We start from the raw sequence: 19,908 nt of genomic DNA, 5'->3' as shown, positions 1-19,908 counted from the left end.
TAAGATGCCGAGCTGGACAGAGAGGCCAGAGTTATGACTCCCAGGCCAATTCCCACTATACTCCAGCATCACCATCTCCTATCAGGAACACACCCATGCAAACAGACTGGGGCTCCAAGAGAAGAGTAGTTAAAGACACAAATCCAAACCCAGAGTTACTCCAAGAAGTCACTCAAAGCTGCTCCTGCCCCACCTTTCCTTTTAAACCCCAAGCAAGCCCTCAGCTCCTCACCAAATCATGCACATAAAGCCCTCCTGGACACCCAAGCAATTTAACTATTTTTGGATAGAGCTCATTTGTGGAACCTAGACCCAGACAGTAAATCCTCAACACTGAACCCCAATAGAGAGCTGAAGAAATTTTCTTGGTTTCATTTGACCTCAAGATCACATGGTGGAACTGCTTGGATGACTATAAGTATTGTCCCACTGCCCTAACCTGACAAGAGGAGGCAACCTGAACCAGACCATCATACTCCGTCGGAACTGACCAAAAATAGCCAATAAGCCATCCCCGCAGAGAAAACCAGGTCAAGAGTTTAACTTAGTCCCTTCCTTGCCATTCTCCAGCTCCTGCTGCAGGTTAGCAGGAATGACCTGAGACATTTATGGGAGATGGGGCACAGTTCCTGAAAAGCAAAGTCTGGACACGAGCGCCCCATCGCAACCACCCTAAAAGCTGCCCAACAGATTTGCCCATCTACTCTGTTTTTTTCTGTCCTCCGTATCCATGGGTTCCAGAAAGCTTCCCTCAGCCTTTTGATGCAGCTATCCACTTTCTGGGCGCCCTTCTCTGGCACATACGTCCCGCGCCCTCCAGCCGAGGGGACAGCGGCTGTGACCTCCCTTCCCTGGGTCAAGTAAGTAAACCCCATCATTGCAAGCCGCAGCCAGGTGCGCCTGCATCCAACTCTCCTGGACCTTGTCCGGGTCTTCCGGAACGCTTCCCAGGTCTCAGCCGGAGGCTTCGGGAAACACAACTCGGCCCCCAATCCTCGGCGCAGCCAGGGTCCCCCACCCCCACCCCGTGACCCCAAACCCTGGAAGCGCGCTGTTTCTCCGAGCGGATGCCCCATCCTTCTGGCGCTCTCTGCCCCTCACCTGAATCTTCAGCGCACCCCACGTGAGCCCCGCGCCAACGACACAGGCAAGGCCCTTCGGCGAACAGCGACCTTAGGAGCACTTTGGTCAGCACGTCCAAGCAGGCAGCCCCTACTCGCTGTCGTCCCCCTCCCTCGGTGCGTCTACCCCCACCACGCGCATGCCCGACTATATAGCCTGTGCGTCAGCAGCAAGGCCCGCCCACACTGGCCCCCTCAGCCCCGCCCCCGCCCCACCCAGCTCACCCCGGATCCTGCCACGTGGTGTTCGGGCTGGCAGTAAGAGTTACGTAGCTGAAGAGCGAGGAACCCGCTGGGGGATTTGGGACCAGCGCTGGGCTGGCCGCGCGGGCCAGCGCCTTTTTACGCCTCGCAGCCCCAGACCTTAGCGCTAATCCCGATGGGCTATTCGCTTCTAACCCTTCCGCGAATTCCATTCTTGATTCACTAAGGCCCCACAGGCTCCTCCTTCCTCTGGAAACCTCCCATTAGACCTTATCCCCCTTAACGCCGAAAGCTCTCATAAACTGGCCTCCATTCCCACACTATTAGGAGTAAGACTGCTACTCATCTGATTTGTGTGTATCTCTTTACCATTTATGATTTTTCTAAACAGCTTCTCTCTTCCCTCAATTCCGAAATGTACCCTAGAAGGAGACGTCCTCACAGACGTTTCTTCTGCATATTACCACCAGTCAAAAGAAAAAAATTTCTTGTTCATGTTCCAAATAAATTACATTATATTCACTGTAGTGAATATCTAGCACCATTTCCCCAAAATGATGAGGCTGAGGAGCCTTCTCTTAACACAAAGCTGGGAGAAATGTTAATATGGCATTTTGTGTGAGGAGAGCCCTAGGAGTCATTTCCAGTGTGGGATAGACCTATTAAGATGGATATCAGGTCTCAGAAATGCAAATTTTTCAAGAAAATAAACCACCCATTAAATTCCCATTGTTCTATTCTGCTGGACATCAGGATTATTTCCTCTACAGCATGCCAACAGCCACCTGGGCCTAGGGGACTTCAGCCAATTAATACCCAGGCCCTGTTCCTAGCACAATGACTGATGCACAGCTGGGACTAAGTGTCTCTGAATTTTTATAGGGAAAGGGGGACCCATTCTATATAGCCTAGGGGAAAGGAACCCCCATGATGACAGTGCCGATGAGGAAAGAAAAGCAGACAGCTGGAGCTGGTAGCAAAACAATCTGATGCTCAATGGCAGTTGTTCTTAGGAGCTGGATGGAGACGAAGAGAGAGAAAGCACTGAAGCAAAGCCAGAGTAGGCCAGATTGTGCATGCCACTCTAGCTGGGCCCTGCGTTTTCTAAAATCCAATTATTCTCACCCTGTAATTACAGTGCTTCAGTTGGGTAAGGGGTGGGAGCGATAGTCCTCTCATTTATTTTCCAAGTGATTTCAAAGTAATGATCTCTCTTGCAAAATTTCCCTCAGACCCCCTTTATTTTTATAATAACCCTTAATATATTTGTCTTTGTTGGTTGAACTCACAGTTATTTTTCACATATCATGTCATCCATCTGGGATGCTCAATCCCACCTCCAATGGAGCTGTCAGTAATACTAGAGAAGGACTCCTTTCCTTGAAGTACTGGAAAGGGAATGAGAAAACCCACCTGGAGATTAAGTAAAACAAGCATGTTTCAAGCACACAAAGCTCTGCAAAGCATGAAACCCATAAATACGTATTACACAGGGGTGTTAATCTCTGCATAATACGGAGGTGCAAAAGCAATCTCATGGCTTTTCCAGGCAAGGTGTCAACTACTACATACAGGGGAATAAGGCACTCATCAAAGAGACTGCTCAAAGTGCAGAGAGGGTAAGGGAGGCAGACCAAGACACCCCACCACAGGGCCTATCACAGCGTTCTCACTTGTTTGCAATCAGACTGAGGTTAGAGCTGCCAAAGTCCACATGGGCAACCAAAGCTGATAAGCTATCAGTAACCCACTAGGGGAATACAATTAATTATTAACAAAGCTCAAAATCAAAAGGTCCTAAACTCTCAATGTCCACCCCACACAAAATCGTTTAAGTACACCATGACTGAGTAGCACTCAGTCTCTCATGCCTCCTGCCAGGTTTGGGGTCCCAATTCTATTTCTTCTCTTCACTTAAAATGCCCTTTGTTTCTCTTATTACCCCATTTCCACCTGTCAAAATTCTAACTCTTCAGAGCCACCTCCCTTCAGAAAGCATAGTGATTATTCTGAAGCATAATTGATCTATGCTTCAAAGTTTTTAAGCTATAACCCACATTAAAATGTATTTTACACTGCAACTTCAATAAATTATGAAAATTTCACAATATTTCATTACTGTATGCAATGCACTGATATTTTATTTTCTACTTCAATTTTTTAAAAAGTAGTAACCACTAAATTGATTTCATGACCATTATTGGATTATGATCCATATACTTAAAACATCTTACAGGGTTTATGGTACTTTCCATATTTTCCTCTTGAAATGAATTCTTCTCTAACCTTAACTCTTCAATTTGTCTTTTTACAAGAGACTACCCTGGATCCCCTAAAACAATATTCTGCATATAACAAGTTCTTAATAAACATTTGTTGAATGAATTATCAGGCCAGCTTGTTAAAAGTTTGATGTTGGGTAATATTTAAGGGAACTAAGAACAAAAATAGGACCTTTTAGTTGCTCTGTTTCCCCTCTGACAAGATACCACAGCTACCTGCCAAAAGACATGTAGAAAGATTTCCCGTACCTGAGGTGAATGGAACAGCCTTGGGAAAGAAGCCAGAGAAATCAGAATGCAACCCTGTGTATAGGTTAGGACTAAGGACTCAGAAAATCAAAGCCCCCACCAGCATTTGTATTGACAAAGTAAACAACTTGATCAAAGATCCCTTTTCTCCTCTTTTTGACTGAGGAGACTATGGCTTTTCTTACAGCCTGTCAGGAGATCAATGACCAAGTTTCTATAATACTTTTAAGGGAAAAAAAAAAATAGTTTTCTAAGTTTTGCCATGGCTTAACTGGGTTAAGAGAATCAGAGGGATGGTAAAGTTCCTGTTCTACTCAAACTCATGCCAGAGGGCTCATGTTGCACCCTACACTCTATCAAACAACCAAAAAGAGTTAAAAAGCCTTTAGAAGCCTCCAACTGTTAATTATTCTGTTATCTAATGCTTTCAGAAGACAAAAAGGACAACTGGAGGAAATAAAAAACACACTTGGATCAGTAGCAATTAATTTACAGCAGGAACAGGCATCAAAGCATTTAGTAGTTACTCCACAATTTTTTTTTTAACCAATCCCCTTTACTATAATCTTTCCTGTACACACACACACACATTTTTTAATCTCTACTCTGCGTACAGTCATGCCAGAGGCACCCATCACCTTCCTTCAACATTGCTGGTAGTATTTTTTGGTTAAGAAAATTTCCAGCTTTGACCTGGAAATTTTGACAGAAAAGTCATTGTATTTCTTTTTCCACTTTTCAGAGATCCAATAGAACAAAATCATTCCTTTAAAATATAAAGGGGGGGGGATTATAAAAGGGGAGAAAAATTATTTTCCCACATTTTACTTATTTACCAATGTTTACCAATTTCCTTCTTTCTGAAAAGTGTATCTTAAGTTTTTCTTTAAACATTACATCTCTTTAAATATTTGTATATCTTTGAAATATCAGTTTTGTCCTTTATTCTACTGATATGGTGCATGACATTAATATGATTTTCGAGAATACAAGGTTAACCAACCTTGCATTACTGGGATAAATCCCACTTGGTCAGGAGGTGTATAATCCTTTTAATATGCTCCAGGATTCAGTTTCCTGGTAACTGATTGAGGATTTTTGCATCTGTAGTCATGAGAGATACTGTTCTATAATTTTCATGTGACATCTTTTTATGATTTTGATATCAGGGTATTACTGGCCTCGTAGAATGAGTTGGGAAGTGTTCCTCCCTCTATCCTTTGGAAGTTTGTAAAGAATTGATATTATTTCTTCTCTAAGCACTCTGTATAATTCACCAGTGAAGCCATTTGGGCCTGGAATTTTCTTTGTGGGTAGTTTTTTGATTCCTACATCAATTTCTTTTGTTGTTATAGTTCTCTTCGGTTTTTCTATTTCTTCTTGAGTCAGTTTTAGTAGTTTGTGTTTCTAGAAATTTGACCATTTCATCTAAGTTATCTAATTTGTTGGTGTACAGTTTTTCATGGTATTCCCTTACAATCCTTTTTTATCTCTGTAAGGTCAGTAATGTTCCCACTTTCATTTCTGATCCTAGTAATCTGAGTTTTTTTTCTTGGTCAGTCTAACTAAAGGTTTGCCATTTTGTTAAGCTTTTTAAAGAATCAACTTTTAGGTTTTATTCTTTCTATTGTTTTTCCGTTCTACATTTCATGAATAACTTTTCTAATCTTTATTTTTAAAATATTCCTTTTGTCCTCACCTTTGAAAGAATGTTTAGCTGGGAAGAGAATTCCAAGATGATATTTTCCTTTGACATTTTAAAGTTATTATTTGTTTGTCTTACGATATCTATTGTGGTTAACAAATTTGCTGCTAGTTTGACTATCTTTCTTTGTAAGTATCATCTTCGTGTGTTTTCTAAACTGTGGTTATATATATAACATGATATATGTTATTTTAACACTTTTTAACCTTGGTTGCTTTTAAGATTCTCTTTTTGATGCACTGTAGTTTTACTACAGTATATCTAGGAGAAGTTTGTGTATCTTCATTCTTAAAGGGTTTCCTCAGTTAGAGGATTCATATCTGTCTTTAATTCTGGAAAAGCCCCAGTCTTTTTATCTTCCAATATTGTCTCTCACCCACTCTTTTTATTTTAACCTGCTGGAACTTCTCTTAGGCAAATGTTGGACCTTCTCATTGTTTTCTCCCTCTCTCTTTAACTCCATAGTTCCCATCTATACCTCACCAGGTTGCAATCCAGTTGACTTTGCATTTGTTTCTGTAGGGCTCTGGAGCTTTTGGCAGTCTGAGCCAAACTTTACATTAGTTTTTCAATTTGTGTTCCTTCAGCATGCTGATAATATAAATTCAAGTTCTTCACACCTGCAAGTGACCCAGGATTGGGGATTTCTCATAGATGCCTATTTACCCCTATCCATATCCCTGGGTCAAAGAGCAGGCATCCTTGCTGTCCCATAGCATGGTTGGCAGGAATTTTCTAGTCCCCTTTCAGGTTCCAGGTGTCTTTGTCAAGGAGACTTAACTCTAGCACCTCTGCACCTCACAGGGTCTGAGGCTACATCTCCTATCTTTATCTGGAATGAAAATCCCCAGTTCCCCGTCTATATTTTGTTCATAACCCTGAGAGCTGTCTTAGCATCAACTACTACTACTCTGGCTTTGAGTTCTCCAGGAAAAGCTACTCAGAAGCTCAGATAAAGCTAGGCATAGAGCCAGAAAAGGAAAAATAGGGTCTTTTCTAATAATCCCAAATCACAGAAATTAATTTCAGGACAAAATTTTAAGGTTTTCTAATATAAATAGCTCTTCAGTTCTAAGACTCCTTCATTTTTCACACCACTCAACCAAATACTGCCCAAGTAAAATGGGCTCTTTAACACTGTAAAGAAATTAGGTTCTTTATTCCTAGAATGAGTTCTAGGAGTAAAAAAGCATCATTTAAGAATGGAGTTTCTAAATAAATAAAAAGGAAAATGTAGTGTTCTAGAAGAATGTATTGGTAAAGCAAGCAGCCAGGGTGCTTTGGAAAGGTATTTTTAAGGGTATAGACAGCAAAAAGTACATTTAAAGATGGGCAAGCATTTTTTTAAAAAAAAAGGAAAATAGAAGGCTACATTTGGAGAATGGCTCTTTAGTTACGCTAACAGAAATGATGGTCTGATTGGCAAAGAGATTTTAAAAACAAAACAAACACAAACAAACTACAAGCACCTCATTTGTCCCAGAAGTGACACTGCTAGTGTCTTTTCCAAGAAGTTGCATTACCCAACTCACCATGAATTACCTGATTACTAATACTGGAGCTTCACCTCACTTGCAGAATAATGAATGAATAATTCTAGCAAGTGTTGCAGCTCTCTGAAGGAAAAGTATTTTACCAGTATAATAACACAACTACACATTTTATACAAATTTGGTTTTATTTCCCACCCCATGGTCCAATCATTTGGCATTAAAAACTGAAAAAAAAAGGCAAGAAAACCAAGAATAAAACGTGAAGAAAGGTTTGTATTCTATTCAAGTATTTGCCTTTTCTGATTATATGGGGAAAAGATTATTAGGAAATCCAACTCCAAAAGAGAAATTCAAAATGCTTCCAAAGAGAATCAGAAAACTGATCTAAGTCAGAGACAAGGATTCAAATTGTTTGATTCCGTTTTTAAATCCCAGGTCTGAGCCTTACCCTATGGCCTGCACTCCATATAAACACAGAAGTGTACTTGAGGAACAATATTGCTCATACTTCCTCAGCCTCTGCTGGATTCTGCAACAACCAAAAACTTTCTTGCTTATTTTTTTCTAAGGAGTTTTAAGTTCAAGTTTTTCTTCTCACACACTTTCATATAAAATGGAAGTTTCTCTTTATCCCCTCCCTACCATCAGGCCAAAATAAATAAATAAATAAAAACGTGAAAACGTTAAATAAAACTGACTTTTAAAACCCAATAAAGCAGATGAGATAGAATCAAGTCTGAAGGGACTGGAAGAAGATTTAAAAGCAGTGCAAAAAGACCACATTAAAAAAACAGTGCTTCCCCAAAACACTGAAACCCAGAAGTGCAGTGACAACTTTCTAAACTGTAACATCTGGACTTTGGTAGAAGTGTTATGTTTTCCAAAGCCAACCTCTGGAAATCTTGATTTGGATTCAGAAATATTCCTAGCAAAGTGAGCCAATGGCCAGAAAGAGGTTATTGTGCAAAGAAAATGAGTATTTCAACTTACAAACATAAACAAACAGAAATGAAGATTACACAGCACCTAGGAGAAAGACTGAATAAAAACACCTCATCCCGAACCTTCCTAGCTATTGAATTTTTTCCACTTGTTCTGGTTCTTAGTTTAAAAATGGAAATTTCCCAAGATCAACAATGAAGAGCAAAGAGGTAGGGGTGCGTGTATGTGTGGAAATCAACGTGGCACACTGTTAAGTAACTAAATATAAAGAAAAAAACTCCGGGATTTTTCATGAGGCTGTGGAATGACTAACAGCCTACTTCCAAATCTACCTCAAGTCACAGGTGTCATAAACTCAATCCTTTTGGAAGATTAAGTTAGCAAGGGCCTGACTGCCATAAACTGGTGTGACAACAGTTTTCACACCTGCCACCACCACCAGTATCTATTTGAAAAACTTTGCTTCACAGGTCTTTCTGTTACCTTTCCCAGTTGCCCAAATAAAGTTATCTCTTTACATTAAGAAACTTGTGATGACTTCATTAACACCTCTGGTACCAGAAATGGGAACAGCTTAGTAAGCATGGCTTACAGGTGTAACTGTTCTACAGGTTTCTACACTTATTTTGGATTGGAGGCTCTTAAAGTTTTCCCCACATTCAGCCACACCATCGATGCAATAACAATACCACCTCCATTTGCTCTACAAAGGAACAAGGCAATGCCCAGCTGATCCTCAGAATGGGACTTCCTTCTTGATATCAGGTTTAAAAGAGAGAAAAAGAAAAGTATCTTATTTCTACTGGATTGGAGAAAGGGAAAAAACACCAACACAGAAATCCCACTTCAATCTCTGTTGATCCTGCAAGTCACAGCTGAGTTCAGAAGTCTAATTTCTCCTAACCAGCCTACCATCCAGGCTGTCCAGTCATAGGAAGAATAGGTTCTCGCACAGCTGGATGGCTGGTTCATGGTGCAAGATTTGTCCTGATAGGAAAGCTAGCTTGTGGGCATACTTGCAAGGAGCTGGAACTCTGATGGTACCAGGCCAGTTCCAGTACATGTGGCACAGTTTGAAAGTCAACCTGCAGGTCAAGAAGAAAATATGATCCTTAACACTTTCCCACTTCAAATTGGGGTGCCATTATGTACTCCTGGGTATATTACATAGCATACTTTCCAGCTTACTGGGGAACTGAAGAGTACCTGATGCAGCTTTTGGAAATCATTGTTTTTAAGTGAAATTACTTTTATTTTCCACTATTTATAAGGCAAACAACATAAGGAGAAAAATATCTTGCCTCAAAAGCAGCTGCAGGGTGTGAAGTACCCCAGGAGAGTAGTTCTGTAATCAAACTGAAAGACAATGGTTCTCAAATCTGGCTGTTATGTCATAATCAATGACTGCCTGGGCAACCCTCAAGCCTGATTATAAATCAGAATAAAGCCTGGACATCAGTATTTTTCAAACAAGATCTTCAAGTAATTTTAGTGTATAACTAGGATTAACAAATGCTGCTCAAAAGATGTCATTAATGTCAAGCACATGAAAAAACTCAAGGGTAAATATTCCTGGGATGGCAGTAACTCCACCTTAGCTAGCTGGCCAGAATTATTTAATAGTGAGAAAGAGTAAGTTAGTGATGGGATCACCTCTGCATATGATCAGGGCTCAGGTTTGCAGTGTTGAGAACACAGACATAATGCGTAGGAATGCCACAGCCCTGCCGTACATGATGGGCAAGAAGGTAAAAATCCACCCTAGAAGGAAAAAGGACAAATCAGTGAGATGGTCTGCTGGAAGGGATCTTAACATTCTAGCTCCTTCACCTAAGCCTTAGGGAGGGTCAGTGACTGGATCTTAAGGAAACATGGTGGCCAAACCAAAATTAGAACTCAGATCTCCTGCTCCACAGGCTCATTAAGAATGGTGCTACTGTGATCAGTCGGTTTGGTTTTTTGTTTTGTTTTGTTTTAAACAAACATTAGTGAGATGTTTTTCTTCAGCCACCAGTGTTTTCCTTGAAGCAGAGGGCTGCAGCCCTTGGTGTTTGTAAAATAAGTAATACAGTGTGGTAGTGTTTTGTCCACCCCCCTCTCCACCACCCCGCACTTTTTCTCCTTATCCCTTGAGATTTTCCTTTGATAAAAGAAAAATTAATACTGTTTAAAAATCAAAATCTGTGGACAAAATAGAAGCTGGAACCCTCCTTTAGAAGAGTTAGCCTAAGAACCTCATGGGACCATGAATTCACCCATAATTTTCATTTGCCAACAGGCTGGAGCTTTTAAAGAAAAACTGTTTGCTAACCAGGATGGTAACAAACACGTAAATATGATTTCAGAGTTGAAGACTGATGGTGTAAATATGTATATAATATACCGTATTTTTACAATGATTGCCGCATGATTATTTCACCCCCTTTTTGTAGTTCATAACTGTCTTCCAGAAACATTACCTGACTTCTCTCCTATGGTCTCTTAATCTGATAACTGTTTTCCTGCATTAAAAGATGTAGTTATTTGAAAAAAAAAAAAAAAAAAAAAAGATGCTAGATACCACCTTACCTGTTTGTAGAAGGTTAAGCACCCGTTATCTTAGGAAAAGAATGTATGTTCAAAATTTTATACTTAAGAGAAAGTTTTGGTGTGTGTCTTTTTTTTTTTGAACAGTTTTTTAGCAGTATAATTTCTGAAGTTTCTTATATCACACATCTCCAGGCAACCACCCCACCCCAATAGCTGGGGAAAAGTAACTTCTCCAACCAATTCTTCCTCAAATATCATGTTTTTTCCCACTTACCACTCACAACTTGTTATTGTATGATCTACCACAGTCCCAGGAGAGGGAGTCACAAAGTGCTCGGTGGCAGCCAGGTACAGATTGGTGCTGATTTTTTTCTGAACTACAAATACCACCATCTTGGGATGGTAATTCTCGAAAGCTTCAAAACACTTCTGTAGCTGAGGAATCTCATAGTTGGCAACTGTCTTTAGTTGGCCATCAGATACTCCATCACGGTACACCACTAACTTCTGTGGTAGACAGTGGTTCACCTGAAAAAACACCCTTGGTGAGGTACATCATGTGACATAAGGGCTGAGGACCACAGTCAATGAGAGGCTCACACAAAGAGCACAAACTAGAGACAAGGCACTAGATTTCTTAGACAGTTGGGCATGTCTGAAGAGCAGGGGGTTAAAATGTCTCATCATTTATAGACTTCCTCAGACTAGTAAAAAAAGGCCTGGCACAGCAAAGGTATTAATATAAAAGCAAAATAAGCAAATTACGAGTCATATACATATGGCTTATCCTCAAACAGTATGAACAAAGTTAAAAGCAATGGTAGGGAAATTATAAGCTGAATCAATCTCCCTTCCAATTAGGTTTAACACTAATTATTGTGTAGGCAAAGAACAAGATGATCTATAGAGAAATTCTAACACATGACCACTTACGCCACAGATTCACCATTCTCAGATTTTTATATACCAGTAACATAGAAAGTTGCTGACAAGTAAAGGGTCTTTTAATAAATATTATCTTACAATCTGGTACAGTGAGGACCACTTTTAAATAGCCATGGTAAGTTTTCCCAAGATCCAAATCAAATTAAATGCCGGCTTAAATTGGTTTGAAGAATAATTCTCTCCCTATTTAGAGACTATAATCATGTTCGAGTTGTGTCCATGTTCATTAGTTCAAGAAAATAAGTTCAGTTCTATTTTAAACTAGAGATTCCCTTAAAAGTGTTCTGGTTTAGTTCATAGTTAATAAGAAGTGCCAATTTTGATTCTAGCTGAGTGTGGTTCACTCTAGTTTTTTGTTTACAATTCCCCTCAAAACCTAAATTATCACCGAATTAAATAGATACATGCTACACATACTTTGTAAGTCATTCTACATGAAAATGTAAGCTTCATTTCAAATGATTCTTTTTTAAAGTAAATAATCACTTAGAATCTTTATGGAGCTTAAGTTCATTATTTCGAAGATTTTATAAAATGCCCCTTTTTACTAAGATACTTCAAGTATAACATTCACAATCATGCAATTCATCTTCACATTCCAAGATGGGAATTACTGTCCCTGTTTTAGTACACATTTCGTTTTGAAAGGGGGCATAACATGTAATTCCACTTTTTTTGGTAAACTGCTCTCTAATTTCCATCCTCCTTTAATAGGATACAGTCTCATGGACTGGTAATCAAGATACCCCGCCTTCCTCTAACCTAGGGGGCTCAAGCTCAGTAATATTGACATGTTGGGCCCAATAATTCTTTATCGTTGGGGACTATCTTGTACATTGTAAATATTTAGCACCACCCATGGTCTCCCTACCCACTAGATGCCAGCAGCAATCCCTACCCTCCCAGACATAAACAAAAATGTCTATACACATTGCCCACTGAGAAGGCAAAACTGCCCCCAGTTGAGATCCACTGCTCTAACCAAAGGACATATAGATGACTCAAGCCAAGGGAAAAGAATGCTCTTCCTTCATTCTGAACTTTGAGCAAAGACTAAAAAAAAGGTGAAGTTTCCTCCCTCTAGTACTGGTGCCTCTTGAAGTTCTTGCTAATGAAACTCCAGGAGCAACACTGGCTTATGCCCATTTCCCAGCTTGGATCTCCAGCCTTCTCATCAATTCTCTGAGCCTCTCCATGATCTTGCCAATTAATTCCCATTTTGCATAATTTAGCACATTTCTGTCCTTCCCCATAAAAACCCTAAACGAAAAACTGTAATAAAAGGCACATAACAGAAGCTTAGATCTCAAAGAAACCCTTATTTTACAGTTGAGGAAACAAAGAGAATATACACTGGATTTGGAATAAAGAGAACCGGGACTGAAATCTTTGTTGTTGAATTACAACCCTGAAGATTCAGTTTTCTCAGTTGAAAATGGAGATAAATGACCATTCTACCTTCTCCTGAGTTGTTAGGAGGAATATACTATATATACACAAAATGTATACAAAAGTTGTGGCACACATTATTGTGAGTATAATTAACAGCACTGAATTATGTATGTGAATGTGGTTGAATGGGGAAGTTTGGGGTCGTGTATGTTACTAGAATGAAAGATAAAAATGGGACTGCGTAACACAGTGAACCCTATTGCGGACGATGGACTGTGGTTAACAGAACAAGTATAAGAATGTTCTTTCATGAACTATAACAAATGTATGACACTAATACAAGGTCTTAATAATAGGGTGGGGTATGGGAAAAGATACACCTAATGTAAACTATGGACTGTAGTTAATAGTACTATTTTAATGTCCTTTCATCAATTATAACAAAGGTACCACACTAATACAACATGTCAACAATAGGGGGGTATATGGGAATGCTGTATTTTTTTACATGATTTTTCTGTAAACCTACAACTTCTCTAATCAATAATAATAATGATGATGATGACAGGACATACTTCACAGGCCTGTGTATTCGGTTATGTAAATGAGGTAACCCATGTAAATTGTTTCACGCAGAGCCTAGAACACAGAATCTCTCAATAAATGCTGGCTACTACTGTTAAAAAAAGTTATGATCCAACTATATCAAGGATACACAGATATTCTAAAGCACAGAGAAGTGACATAATGAAATCAACAGAGTGAATACTGGAATCAAATTCCTATAATCACTGACGTCACCTCTAACATTTCATAACGAATCACAAACTGAGGTCCTACACTCAGCCCTATGTAAGCTTACAGCAGAAGTGAAAGGCATGGTTCCTGTTACTGGGGAGCTTAAAAATGTAATAACAAATTAACTATGTTAAATTTTCTGGGTCATCTACTAGTCCATTATCCACATTTCATAAATGAAAAGACTATGATCTGAAAAGAGAACAGGGTAAGAGACAAACCACAAAATTAAACATAACTGAAAAATGTATATATATATATATATATATATATATATATAAAACCACTTCAGAATGAGGTTAGATACATGAAACAATAAAGTAATTAGTTCCTGGAAAGCAGGGACTGTGCTTATTCATCTTAATATCCCTATCGCTAAGTACAGTGTCAAGGGTCAAGTAGGCAATAAATAGGTGCTGAATGTCTGAGATGTTCTTTTACATGTGGACCCATTCACTCATAGAACGAATACTTAGTGCCCAATAGATACGATTCATTGTGGTAGTAGCAGAAAATTTAAAAAATATTATGATGCCATCCAAATCTTCATGAAGCGCAAATAAGAGCTGTGGAGACAGACACATAAAGCAAATACCCTCGATATATTATAAAGAACATAATAAAGGTACAAGGAAAATGCTACAGGAATAGAGAAGTATAAGGTATTTCTCCTGGAGGGAGAAATGATGTCGTGAAAATGTGTAACTGAAACTAGAAGCTATCAGGTGGCATCCTGGACAAATGAACCAGAAATTTCCTTTTTAGCCCACTATCCCAAGAACTTGTCCTGTAGGCAAAAGCAGCTTGCGGAAAGTTAAAGCGGTGTTAAGAAACAATTAAGTCAAAGCGGACTCAGGCAAATAATTACTTACTTTAAGTTGAACAACAGAGCACCCTGAAAGGTAGGAAAGTCTACTTCATAGGGAATAGAGGAGGCATTCAAATTCCTGTAAACGGGGGAATTCTAAGGCCACAAGCAAACACAAGCCAAGGACAAGACAGAGGATCAAAAAAGATGGAGAGGACCCAGAACTTCACATTTGCCTTGGGCTGATTTTTTAATAGGAAGGTCAAACTCAAGGAGAACACCAGCCAATGCAGAGCCAATATGCAAAGACTGTGAAAAGTGTTTATTGCATTGGTTTCTTTGTTTTGGTTAGCTCCTGGCTATCAAGGGACTCTCTGTCATATCACTAGTTAGATATAAGCTTAAGGAACAGACAGCTCAGGTACTCAATCCCAGAGTTAACACTTTAAACAATTAAAATGCACAGTGTGCAACAAAAGATTACAAGACAAAGAAACAGGAAATGATGGTCTATCCAAAGGAATAAGATAAAGATTCAGAAACCATCAATGAAGAAGAAGAAATGTTGGACATACTGGACAAAGATTTAAAAATATACATATTCAACATGCTCAAGAAGATAAAGGAAAATACAGAGAAAGAACTTAAAGACATCAGGGAAACAAATGAAGAATATGAAAATATCAATAAAGAGATAGAAATTTTAAAAATGAACCGAACACTCTGGGAAACAGGGCTTGGTGGGAGGGGTAAGGCAGAGAACTACTGTCTTTCATTTTAAGCCTTTACATTATTTATATGAATTGGGTTAGAAAAAAAAATGTACCAAACAGAAATACTGGAGTTGAAAACTAAAATAATTGAAATTAAAAATTCCCTAGAGGGTTTCAAAAGCAGATCAGAGCTATTAGAAGAAAGAATCAATGACTTGAGTTAAGACAACTGAAACGATTCAGGCTAAGCCAAAAAACAGAGCCTAAGACACCTGTGGGACACCGTCAAGCATAACAACATATACATTATGGAAGGCACAAAAGGAGAAAAAAGAAAGAAAGGGGCAGAAGAAAATTTCAAAAAAATGATGCAGAAAGCTTCCCAAATTAAAGGAAAGACATGAATTTGCACATACAGGAAGACCAGCAAGCCCCCAAAAGGAAAGTTGTGAAGAAAACAAAGCCTAGACACAAAGTAGTCAAACTGTCAAATGTCAAGAACAAGGAGAAAATTCTGAAAACTGTAATAGAAAAACAGCTTATATTAACAAGGCAGCCCCAACCACATTAATTTCCTATTTCTCATCAGAAACCATGGAGGCAAGAAGGCAATGGGACAAAATATTTAAAATGCTGAAAGAGGTTGGTACTGGGGCAAGATGGCGGACTGGTGAGCTGTATGTTTTAGTTACTCCTCCAAGAAAGTAGGTAGAAAGCCAGGAACTGCGTGGACTGGACACCACAGAGCAATCTGACTTTGGGCATACTTCATACAACACTCATGAAAATGTGGAACTGCTGAGATCAGCGAAATCTGTAAGTTCCTGCAGCCAGGGGACCCGCGCCCCTCCCTGCCAGGCACAGTCCCGTGGGAGGAGGGGCTGTCAGCTCCGGGAAGGAGAAGGGAGAACTGCAGTGGCAGCCCTTATCGGAAACTCATTCTACTGATCCAAACTCCAACTATAGATAGACTGAGACCAGACACCAGAGAATCTGAGAGCAGCCAGCCCAGCAGAGAGGAGACAGACATAGAAAAAAACAGCACGAAAAACTCCAAAATAAAAGCGGAGGATTTTTGGAGTTCTGGTGAACATAGAAAGGGGAAGGGCAGAGCTCAGGCCCTCAGGCTCATATGCAAATCCCGAAGAAAAGCTGATCTCTCTGCCCTGTGGACCTTTCCTTAATGGCCCTAATTGCTTTGTCTCTTAGCATTTCAATAACCCATTAGATCTGTGAGGAGGGCCCTTTTTTTTTCTTTTTCTTTTTTTTTTTTTTCTTTTTAATCCCTTTTTCTTTTTCTAAAACAATTACTCTAAGAAACCCAATACAGAAAGCTTCAAAGACTTGCAATTTGGGCAGGTCAAGACAAGAGCAGAACTAAGAGAGCTCTGAGACAAAAGGCAATAATCCAGTGGCTGAGAAAATTCACTAAACACCACAACTTCCCAAGAAAAGGGGGGTGTCTGCTAACAGCCATCATCCTAGTGGACAGGAAACACTCGTGCCCATCGCCAGCCCCATAGCCCAGAGCTGCCCCACACAACCCAGTGTGACGGAAGTGCTTCAAATAACAGACACACTCCACAAAACTGGGCGTGGACATTAGCCTTCCCTGCAACCTCAGCTGATTGTCCCAGAGCTGGGAAGGTGGAGCAGTGTGAATTAACAAAGCCCCATTCAGCCATCATTTCAGCAGACTGGGAGCCTCCCTACACAGCTCAGCAGTACAGAACCACCCTGGGGGGACGGCACTCACCTGTGACATAGCACAGTCATCCCTCAACAGAGGACCAGGGGTGCACGGCCTGGAAGAGGGACCCACTTGCAAGTCTCAGGAGCCATACACCAATACCAAGGACTTGTGGGTCAGTGGCAGAGACAAACTGTGGCAGGACTGAACTGAAGGATTAGACTATTGCAGCAGCTTTAAAACTCCAGGATCACCAGGGAGATTTGATTGTTAGAGCCACTCCCCCTCCCTGACTGCCCAGAAACACGCCCCATATACAGGGCGGGCAACACCAACTACACACGCAAGCTTGGTACACCAATTGGACCCCACAAGACTCACTCCCCCACTCACCACAACGGTACAGCAGGGGAGAACTGGCTTGTGGAGAACAGGTGGCTCGTGGACGCCACCTGCTGGTTAGTTAGAGAAAGTGTACTCCACGAAGCTGTAGATCTGATAAATTAGAGATAAGGACTTCAATTGGTCTACAAATCCTAAAAGAACCCTATCAAGTTCAGCAAATGCCACGAGGCCAAAAACAACAGAAAATTACAAAGCATATGAAAAAACCAGACGATATGGATAACCCAAGCCCAAGCACCCAAATCAAAAGATCAGAAGAGACACAGCACCTAGAGCAGCTACTCAAAGAACTAAAGATGAACAATGAGACCATAGTACGGGATACAAAGGATATCAAGAAGACCCTAGAAGAGCATAAAGAAGACATTGCAAGCCTAAATAAAAAAATGGATGATCTTATGGAAATTAAAGAAACTGCTGACCAAATTAAAAAGATTCTGGGCACTCATAGTACAAGACTAGAGGAAGTTGAACAACGAATCAGTGACCTGGAAGATGACAGAATGGAAAATGAAAGCATAAAAGAAAGAATGGGGAAAAAAATTGAAAAAATCGAAATGGACCTCAGGGATATGATAGATTATATAAAACATCCTAATATAAGACTCATTGGTGTCCCAGAAGGGGAAGAAAAGGGTAAAGGTCTAGGAAGAGTATTCAAAGAAATTGTTGGGGAAAACTTTCCAAATCTTCTAAACAACATAAATACACAAATCATAAATGCTCAGCGAACTCCAAATAGAATAAATCCAAATAAACCCACTCCGAGACATATTCTGATCACACTGTCAAACACGGAAGAGAAGGAGCAAGTTCTGAAAGCAGCAAGAGAAAAGCAATTCACCACATACAAAGGAAACAGCATAAGACTAAGTAGTGACTACTCAGCAGCCACCATGGAGGTGAGAAGGCAGTGGCACGATATATTTAAAATTCTGAGTGAGAAAAATTTCCAACCAAGAATACTTTATCCAGCAAAGCTCTCCTTCAAATCTGAGGGAGAGCTTAAATTTTTCACAGACAAACAAATGCTGAGAGAATTTGCTAACAAGAGACCTGCCCTACTGGAGATACTCAAGGGAGCCCTACAGACAGAGAAACAAAGAAAGGACAGAGAGACTTAGAGAAAGGTTCAGTACTAAAGAGATTCGGTATGGGTACAATAAAGGATATTAATAGAGAGAGGGGAAAAATATATATGACAAACACAAACCAAAGAATAAGATGGCTGATTCAAGAAATGCCTTCACGGTTATAACGTTGAATGTAAATGGATTAAACTCCCCAATTAAAAGATACAGATTTGCAGAATGGATCAAAAAAAATGAACCATCAATATGTTGCATACAAGAGACTCATCTTAGACACAGGGACACAAAGAAACTGAAAGTGAAAGGATGGAAAAAAAATTTCATGCAAGCTACAGCCAAAAGAAAGCAGGTGTAGCGATATTAATCTCAGATAAAATAGACTTTAAATGCAGGGATGTTTTGAGACACAAAGAAGGCCACTACATACTAATAAAAGGGGCAATTCAACAAGAAGAAATAACAATCATAAATGTCTATGCACCCAATCAAGGTGCCACAAAATACATGACAGAAACACTGGCAACACTAAAGGAAGCAACTGATGTTTCCACAATAATTGTGGGAGACTTCAACACATCACTCTCTCCTATAGATAGATCAACCAGACAGAGGACCAATAAGGAAACTGAAAACCTAAACAATCTGATAAATGAATTAGATTTAACAGACATATACAGAACATTACATCCCAAATCACCAGGATACACATACTTTTCTAGTGCTCACGGAACTTTCTCCAGAATAGATCATATGCTGGGACATAAAACAAGCCTCAATAAATTTAAAAAGATTGAAATTATTCAAAGCACATTCTCTGACCACAATGGAATACAATTAGAAGTCAATAACCATCAGAGACTTAGAAAATTCACAAATACCTGGAGATTAAACAACACACCCTTAAACAATCAGGGGGTTAAAGAAGAAATAGCAAGAGAAATTGCTAAATATACAGAGACGAATGAAAATGAGAACACAACATACCAAAACCTATGGGATGCAGCGAAAGCAGTGCTGAGGGGGAAATTTATAGCACTAACCACATATATTAAAAAGGAAGAAAGAGCCAAAATCAAAGAACTAATGGATCAACTGAAGAAGCTAGAAAATGAACAGCAAACCAATCCTAAACGAAGTAGAAGAAAAGAAATAACAAGGATTAAAGCAGAAATAAATGACATAGAGAACAAAAAAACAATAGAGAGGATAAATATCAGCAAAAGTTGGTTCTTTGAGAAGATCAACAAGACTGACAAGCCCCTAGCTAGACTGACAAAATCAAAAAGAGAGAAGACCCATATCAACAAAATAATGAATGAAAAAGGTGACATAACTGCAGATCCTGAAGAAATTAAAAAAATTATAAGAGGATACTATGAACAACTGTATGGCAACAAACTGGATAATGTAGAGGAAATGGACAATTTCCTGGAAACATATGAACAACCTAGACTGACCAGAGAAGAAATAGAAGACCTCAACCAACCCATCACAAGCAAAGAGATCCAATCAGTCATCAAAAATCTTCCCACAAATAAATG

At 39.6% G+C, this 19,908-nt stretch overlaps 2 protein-coding genes across 9 annotated transcripts in view; both read right to left on the bottom strand.

Moving 5' to 3' along the window:
* The window catches only part of SLC39A14 (solute carrier family 39 member 14), a 50,547-nt gene extending 41,513 nt beyond the window's left edge, over window positions 1–9,034 (bottom strand). For 2 of the 3 annotated variants that reach the window (XM_037813460.1, XM_037813461.1), the window contains exon 1: window positions 8,909–9,034. In XM_037813460.1, coding sequence (XP_037669388.1) covers window positions 8,909–8,968 — 60 coding nt within the window. In that variant the 5' untranslated portion in view covers window positions 8,969–9,034. Of the gene's footprint in view, window positions 1–1,101; window positions 1,237–8,908 lie in introns of those variants that run through there. The other variant, XM_037813462.1, reaches the window with a different exon arrangement.
* PIWIL2 (piwi like RNA-mediated gene silencing 2) overlaps window positions 1–19,908 on the bottom strand; it is a 186,434-nt gene that overhangs the window by 27,378 nt on the left and 139,148 nt on the right. For 3 of the 6 annotated variants that reach the window (XM_037813457.1, XM_037813458.1, XM_037813459.1), the window contains 3 exons: window positions 10,800–11,053; window positions 9,650–9,757; window positions 8,925–9,081 (listed from right to left, as the gene is read on the bottom strand). In XM_037813457.1, the coding sequence (XP_037669385.1) occupies window positions 8,925–9,081; window positions 9,650–9,757; window positions 10,800–11,053 (519 nt within the window). Of the gene's footprint in view, window positions 1–7,220; window positions 9,082–9,649; window positions 9,758–10,799; window positions 11,054–19,908 lie in introns of those variants that run through there. The other 3 variants (XM_037813455.1, XM_037813456.1, XM_037813454.1) reach the window with 2 other exon arrangements.

Source organism: Choloepus didactylus, chromosome 20 (genome assembly GCF_015220235.1).
Source record: "Choloepus didactylus isolate mChoDid1 chromosome 20, mChoDid1.pri, whole genome shotgun sequence".
Classification (NCBI taxonomy): domain Eukaryota; kingdom Metazoa; phylum Chordata; class Mammalia; order Pilosa; family Megalonychidae; genus Choloepus; species Choloepus didactylus.
Note: the sequence above shows the minus strand (reverse complement) of the source record. Positions and strands in the feature narration are given on the sequence as shown.